Source organism: Sapajus apella, unplaced genomic scaffold (assembly GCF_009761245.1).
Source record: "Sapajus apella isolate SASKATOON/1434 unplaced genomic scaffold, GSC_monkey_1.0 scaffold7, whole genome shotgun sequence".
In the NCBI taxonomy this organism is placed as follows: domain Eukaryota; kingdom Metazoa; phylum Chordata; class Mammalia; order Primates; family Cebidae; genus Sapajus; species Sapajus apella.
This window is the reverse complement of record NW_022436947.1, coordinates 18641177-18649605: the sequence shown is the minus strand read 5'-3', so window position 1 is coordinate 18649605 and position 8429 is coordinate 18641177. Positions and strand designations below refer to the sequence as shown.

The window sequence follows — 8429 nt, the reverse complement described above, 5'->3', positions numbered from 1 at the left end:
CCCTATCTAAAAAAAAAAAAAAAAAAATCCTAAAAAAGGAAAAAAAAGAAAAACTCTTATATTCTATGCGTATTACCTGGGGGTGAGAGAAAGGTGAAAGCAGTGAGTTACATTTTTAAATACAGTGAAAAGGTCAGAATGTGCTCTTTTTATTTTATTTTACCTTTTAGGAAGACAATGCTACTAATTTTAAAGAAGAAATTTTAAATAAATGTAAAAATTAATATATAATAGTCCTAAATAGTTTTTACTACATATTAAAAATGTGCCCCAATCTAATTATAACCTGTGAGTATGGTAGTATGGTCTGTGTTTTCTAAAATAAAGAAATGAAAAGCTCTTGGTCCACATTTAATTATTTGAACTAAATGTCTTTGTTTAGGATGGCCAGAAATGATACTAAAGGATATCTAAAAAGAAAAGAGAAAAGTCGCTTGTTGCATGAAAAGCAGAAGAAGAAAATAATGCATGTCAAGATGTTATTCCCTTGGAGAAGAATCTCAGAATCAAAAGCCACAAACTGAGCTTAAAGTTAAGGACAAATGTTTATTACAGGTAAAATGGGATAAGCTTTGTAAAGTTAAAACATTTGGTTTAATAATTATCAAAGCTATGTTTGAAAATGTTTTGACCACAATTCTATAATTATTAAACATCAGTAAATTAAAATTAAAAATATAGCTCTTAAGGACTTCAGTTAGCATTCAAAAAGTGATATGTTTTTAAGGCATGAGGGTAAAAAAGTTGGCTTTATGACTTAATATTTTTATTAATCTACAACAAAAAAAATAGCCCTAAATTATTCTTCTGGGTTATTAAGAACAACTCTAGAAAGTAATGGTTAATCATTTTGGTATTCTGAAATCCTATCAAAGCAAATTTGATTTTGCAATACTTTTTTCATGCCTATAGGAGACTTAAGTCAAAATCATAATAAACTAAAATAAATTTTCCTTTGAGAAGTTTTGGAGAATTTTCTTATTTGCTCTTCAGATTTCTATAAATACCCTAATGCTTGACAAATCCATATTGGAAAGCAGATGTACCATTTACTCCAGATTTATGTGGAAAATCAGATAACTGATTATATGACTATTAATATGAACTATTTTTATTTAATTAGGAATCAATTAATGATGTAAACTATAATGCCGAACAAATTCGCCTCAATTTTATATCTTATTAAGGCTATTAATTGATAATCAAATTATTTTTTAACAAAACTTACAAAGCTGAGCATCTGCATGGAGAGTTCCTCCTTTAGGATTCAGTTTCTGGGTCTGAATTACAGGAACTGGTTTATATGATTGACCTGTGGCCCTATACATGGCTTGAACCCATAATATTCTGTCCTGTTCATCATCACTGGCAAATATTACAGTATCTCCTTCTTTCACAGCATTAAAGAACATACGGCCACCCTGAAGGCCTGTGGAGGAAAGAAAGACATCATTAAAAATTTACAGGATTGGCAGATTTTAGTCTCATTCACTAACTGACCTTAGGGAAAAAAATGGATTTGATATTAGCAGTTCAGTTTTAAACAATATTTAGTTTAAAGGATCAAATCCACAATCCAAGATTTGAAGAAAAACAATAACAAAAAGGTTTAATTCCCCATATCACCTCAGAAATAAAAAAAATAACTTAGGGAAACAAACGCTCCATGACACAGAGGCATTTTACAAGACATATGAACATACTCCACAGAAATGCTTAGCACAATCTGATATCTCATGCCAGAAAAAGTTTTACCTGTCAGCATATTTGCCATTCTATATGCAGGAAAAGTATATAATGATTAAAACAAAAATGGTATATTGTATTGCATGTTATTTTATCTTTTATAAAATTCTTTCACAGAGAAGATAATATTTTGCATTTTAATTGAACAATTAGTTAATATAGTCATAGATTTCTATTTCTTAAATCTCTATTTACCAATCATTATGTTTATTAATGTCTGTATTTCTTGATCTTAGATATTGTTATTAATATTTATTCACTAACTATTTTTAGTTATCAGCTGTCCAGTACTCTTTCCAGTATTAACATGAAGGGAAAGAAAGAAGTACAAGAATGTATTGTTGGGAGGAAATTAGTAGGTATAATATAATAATTCATTTGCCTTTTTTGCCTATTTCTGCTATAACTTTTGCTTTTGAGAGAAGTTTCTGAAAACATTGCTATTCTCATAATTATTCCATTACAGTGACTTTTACACATTGAAATGTGTAAAAGCGCTGTAATAATAATGGATATGATGAAATATGGTTAAAAATAAAAGCCATCCAAAAGAGATAATTTGAATCTCAGAGTCTTGCCCAAGTATACAAGTGAAATATGCATCCTATTCATCGAGAAGCTTTTAAAATGTAGAACAGACACAGGATATTTATAAGAATTGCATGGCAGGGAAGGTGGTTCAATTAAGATTTACCTGGGTGGGGATCAGTATAATCCACAGTATAGCCTTCAAGCTGCATTAATTCTTGTGGTTCAGACTTTTTTTCTCTATAACTGCACATAGCAAAGGTATATTGGCTAACCTGCTCAAGAAAAAAAAAAAAGTTTACAGATTGGTCATATTTGCCAAACTTAACTTTTGATTTTTTCTTACCAAACCACTCTTTTCCCAAATAAAAATATAACATAATTTGCCCATAAATTAGTAAATTTTAGCATTTTTCAAAACCTAGCTCAGAGATTAAAGCGCCTTTTGTTCATCAGCTTGCATTTGCCGGGTCTTCTATGCCTATGATCCAGCATTCCCCAGGTCAGTAGTTTGCTGCTCAAGCTTCTATATTAATAGAAGCACCATAAATAAGTATTCATGTTAATATATTTGGGATCATTAGCCTATTAAGAAGATAAATAGCCTTCTTTCACTGTGGTTTCTTATGGCTTTTAATATGCTAACATAGACTGTAAATATCTAAGAGTGAGATTAGGAGTTGTCCTAGATTTATATAACCATAGGACCACATATTCAAGAATATTTCTATCAAGACTTTTAATGAAGTAAAAAAAGATCTCAGTAAAAGTTGAGAATTTAGTGCCCACATAATGAAACCCTCAGGCAGGGCAAGGATGGAGTAAATTTTGGGCAGCCAGTGACAACACTTTCAAGATTTGCTCTGCCTCTTAATTCTTCTTGTCTTTTGGAATTGGCTTCATTTCCTTGTGCTGAAGTCTTACTAAAACCATAGCTGCTCTGAAGTCACCTCCCTGAGTGTGTCTGCTTGGACCAGGCCATATGTGAACAAAATACTGTAAGCGGGGAATATTTCATTAGCCCAGTTTGGGTCAAGAGCTCACCTACGCAGCAAAGAATGTTAGACTGTACAACAGGTAGGCTCTTACAAGGTGCCCCAACAGAGATAGAGGGAGGTTCTGTTCCCAGCAGGAGAAAAGGCTGTTTGGTGGATATACATCTAAACTGCGAAATATCCTACAATACAGAGTCCTTGGAAAATAGTGTGTTAGTGGTTTTTTTTTTTCTTCCTTTTCTTTGAGACAGGGTCTCGCTTTGTCACCCAGGCTGGAGGACAGTGGCATGATTATGGCTCACTTGCAGTCTCTACTTTTGGGGGCCCAGTGATCCTCCCACTCAGCCTCCTGAGTAGGGGGACCACAGGTGTATGCTACCATGCCCAGCTAATTTTTAAAAATCATTTGTAGACACAGGGTCTCTCTATGTTACCCAGGCTTGGTTAATGTTAATTATTTCCTTTTTCTGCTTTTAAACATAAAATGAAACTAAGGAAACATAGTACCTTTCAATAGACAGTGATTACTTCAATATGACCCCAAGAGAAACTAATTATGAAAAACAGTGAATAGGGACTATATTAAAATTGAGGAATTATCTTCATTAAAGGGTACCATGAAGAAAGTAAAAAAGGCAAAGCAACAGACTTAGAGAAGATGTATGCAAAACATGTATTGAATCAATAACTCACATCAGAAATATAAAGAACTACAAATCAACAGAAAAAACTCAGAATACATGGTTAAAAAAATAGGTAAAAGAAGACTTCTTTTTTAAATTTTCACATCCACTCTCTGTACCTGAGGCCAGAAAGAAAGATTTGAGGTAGTGACAGGTGTAATGCAAAGACCAACATTGTTACTTTTAAAAGGAGTAAATGCATTTTCTGTTCTGAGCAAAGAGTAGCTCTTTTCTCTGCTCCTGTCTGCTCTTCTACAAAGTAAAAGGTGCAGATCGTTGTGAAAATTACTATGTTAGAGACTGCTAATTTGCATGACAAATTCTGAATTTAGAACCGAAAATTAACACAACCATAACACTTCATTAGAAAAAATACTGATTAGATCAGCAAAAATGAAAATGGTTCACCCATACATACACAGCATGGGTGACCGAATGGAAACTTGGGCAGACTTTCTGGAAGGCCTTCTGGCAACAGGTCCTGTGACATACTTATGCTTTACATACATCACAGTACATAGGTACAAAGATGCAACACATTTTTGCCAAGCGTGGCTATGTTGAATCTTTTTATCTTTTTGCCAATTTTGATGAATGGGAAAAGCTCTCACTGTTATTTGCATTTACAATTTCCATTACAATAGGACTGAGAATTTTCCCTTATATTTGATAAACATATGAAGTTTTCTTTTCTGTGAGTTTCCTGATCAAATAGTTTGCCCCTTTTCTAATATATTATTTTGTCATTTGTACCGTTTTCTATAATCAATTTTGTCAGAGGTTTATTCACTTTTTTAGTGTGTTAACATGGCTAGGCTACAGCATCCAGTTATTTAATCAAACACTAATCTAAATGTGGCTGGGGAAGTATTTTGTAGAAATGGTGAACATCTACAGTTGTTCAGCTGACTTTAAGTAGAGGAGATTATCTTTGATATGTGGGTGGGTCTCATACAAGCAGCTGAAGGCCTTAAGAGCAACAACTAAGATTTTCTGAAAAAGACGACATTTTTGTGTGATGCCTCAACACTGTAGTATCAGCCTCTGCTGGAGTTCTAGCCTGCTGGCCTTTCTGGAGAACTCTTACTGATACAGTAACAAAAGCATTACTATTTCTTATGCATTCCTTTGGTCCAGCAAGTAACATATCTCAAGCAAACAAATGGAGAAGTACTAAAAGATTTATATGCATTGTGTTCACTGCAGTGTTGCATATAAGTGGTTTGGTCAAAATATATCATGGCATGACTACACACTATCATACTATGAGGCATTAAAAGAGACATGACAGATTTTTTTCTTAACATGAGAACTATTCCTAAGCTGTAACATAAAGAGCAAGTTAAAAGCAAAAATGTAGAATGTGATTCTGTGAGTAAACATTATATATATATGAATTAGATGTATATATTAAAATATTTATGGTGATTATTACAGAACGGTGAAATGATAGTTTTTAGAGTTGAGTTTTTTTTTTTTTAAAGAATGTACATTATTTTAAATGAGAAAAAAGAATAAAGTTATTTCTATTTTGAAAAATAAAAACAACATTAAGCCTTACCAGGGGAGACTGAGGCCAATATCTTCTGATACTTGTGGTTCTTGCTACACTAAATTTTCCTTGTCTTTTTCCTCATCTTATAGATTGTCAATAAATTTACTTTTTCCCCTGCATATGTCTAAGGCTTACAAATGAAAGCCAGTGGCTCCCATAAGGTTTTTTAAAAATACATTATTATCACTTAAAGGTTTCAGTTTCCTTACATTAAAAAGGTATACTTGTGTGGGTGTTTTGGGGGATGAGGGTTAAGGAGTTGGAGGTAGGGGTGTTGAGAGGTAAACAATAACAGTCCGATTCTATTTGTTCTAAAAAGTCCATTCTCTTACTCTAGAAAAATAACAGTACAAAGTTACACTATTCTTTCATACAGCTATTTTGCACAGCATTATCTTAAAAATATTATGAAATATCTCAAACATAAAGTACAATAATACACGAATGTGTATATTTCTTAGAGATATATATGCTTTAAAGCATATTCTGTAAAGGACAGATACAATTAATACCTATATATGCCCACCCAAGTCCATTTCCTTTCTCTTCTCTCAGACAGACACCATGCTTACTTTTCTGTTTATTAGATTATTTCCATGATGTTTTGAAATGCATACCACATATAAGAAAATTGATAAACAACATTAAGTACTTTTTGTGTTTCCAAACTTCATATGAATGGATCATACATATTCTTCCGCAACTTTCTTCCCCAAAAGTTCAGTGTTTCTGATCTTTAACCATCTTGATATAAATATTGTTACTTGAATTACCACACTTTAACCACTCTCCTAGTGATGACCTTCACTTTCTTTCACTTGTTGCCCTGATAAACAATGCCATGATGGACATTCTTGTGCACCTTGTCTTGTTCACAAGTGTGAAAGCTTCTCTAGTACCATGTCAAGGACTGGAACTGCTAGGTTGTAGGGCGTGCAGATCTTCATCTTTACTGAATGTTGCCTAGCTGCTTTCCAATTTCTACATTCTACACTCTATACCTGTGGTATATGAGCACTCCAGATATAATATTAATACATCTTTGCCAAGTTGCGAATTTTGGATCCTTTTTTTTTTTTTTTTGCCAACTTTGATGGATGGGAAGTGGCATTTCACTATTATTGGAGTTTGCAATTCTTGTTGCCAATAGGACTAAGAATATTCCCTTCTGTTCATTAGTCATTTGGACTTTTGTCTTCCTTTCTGATGAAATAATTTGCTCATTTTTGAATGTATCATTCATTTGGCCATTTTGTAGCCTTTTCCATAATTAACTCTGCCAGAGATTAATTCACCTTTTTAAAGTTTTCAAAAAATATTTTTGCATTTCGTTAATCCTCTCTGTTGTCTGTTTTTTATTTCCTTAATTTCTGCCATATTTCTTATCTCTTCATTTGGGAGATTTATCTCTTTTTTTTTTTTTTTTTGGTTTTGAGACAGAGTTTGCTCTGTCACCTAGGCTGGAGTACAATTGCACAATCTCAGCTCACTGCAACCTCCGCCCCCTGGGTTAAGCAATTCTCCTGCCTCAGCCTCCCAAGCAGCTTGATTACAGATGTGACCCACAACGTCTAGCTCATTTTTTGTATTTTTAGTAGAGACGAGGTTTCACCATGTTGGCCAGGCTGGTCTTAAAGTCCTGACTTCCAGTGATCCACCTGCCTCAGCCTCCCAAAGTGGTGGGATTACGGTGTGAGCCACTATGCCTGGCCGTGGTTTTTTTTTTAAACTCATATACTTAGCTTATTCATTTTAAAATTCATTTTTAATATATGCATTTAAGTTTATTCTAAGTTCATTTAGCTTCATCTCACATGCAGCATTTTTATGAGTTTCATTCCAAATATTTCTTACTTTTATTATTTATTTTTTATACTGGAGCTACTTAGAAGTGTGTTTTTAAGTTTGGGTTTGTGTTTGTGGTTATATTTTTCAGTTTTAAATTAATGTCACTGCAATCAGCATAATTCTGAATCTTAGTATTTTTTGAGACTTGCTCTGCTTAACACATGACTAAGTTTTTAATCAACGTTTTATTTGCTTAAAAATAATGCATGTCTTGTAATTATTCAGCGATAATTCACGTACATTAGGTCAAATTTATTAACTGTAGTCAAATGTTCTATATCTGATATTTTTCCGATGCATCAAGTATTGAGAAATGTTAAAATTTCCCATCAAGATTATTCCTCTATGGATTATTAATGCAATTCTCTTAAGTGTTTATATATATATATATATATATTTTTTTTTTTTTTTAAGATAAATAATCTCATACATAGGCCTGAGATTGTTACTTCTTTCACGGACTGTTCTATCTTCCTGGTAAGTTGTTCTATTTGTATTTATGTAGTGAGCATTTTTAAAATCTAATACTGCTTTTGGCCTTGAGGTCTATCTTCCTGTACGATCACAAAACTACACAATCTTTCTTTCTTGGTTGGTAGGCACCTGGTAAATTTTTAAAAAATCTCTTCAGTCTCCATAACTCTGTGTTATATTTTAGATTTCTGTAAACAACAAGTAACTGGGATTTTTAAAGCCTTGAAAATCTAGTCTTCTAACAAGATTTAAAGACAAGTTATATTTGCTGTACATGCTGATATACTTGGATTTATTTCCATTATTATATCTTGCCCTTTGTATTTGCCATGCCTCTTTTTCTCTCATTTCCTGTCTTTATTAAACATTAACAAGATCTCCCTATTTCCTTGACAGTATAGAAACTATATATTTCTCTTCTCTCACTGATTCCTCAAATGTTGTTTTTAAGTCTCCTCCTGAATACTGGAAGCTTTGAGTGCTTTACTTCCGTTACCCATTCCCATCTGCTAAGTCAGTCCTCATTATATTAGTTCTACCTTATTTTAGTAATGTTTAGTATATTAGCATTTTGTAATAAATTCATTATTAAAATCTTAA

General features: G+C 32.8%; 1 protein-coding gene across 22 annotated transcripts in view; it reads right to left on the bottom strand.

The window, feature by feature from the left end:
- Positions 1 to 8429, bottom strand: part of CADPS2 (calcium dependent secretion activator 2) — a 508211-nt gene that overhangs the window by 131071 nt on the left and 368711 nt on the right. For all 22 annotated transcript variants that reach the window (XM_032276147.1, XM_032276144.1, XM_032276140.1 and 19 more), the window contains exons 10-11: positions 2441 to 2549; positions 1229 to 1429 (exon numbers count right to left, since the gene is read on the bottom strand). In XM_032276147.1, coding sequence (XP_032132038.1) covers positions 1229 to 1429; positions 2441 to 2549 — 310 coding nt within the window. The remainder of the gene's footprint in view (positions 1 to 1228; positions 1430 to 2440; positions 2550 to 8429) is intronic.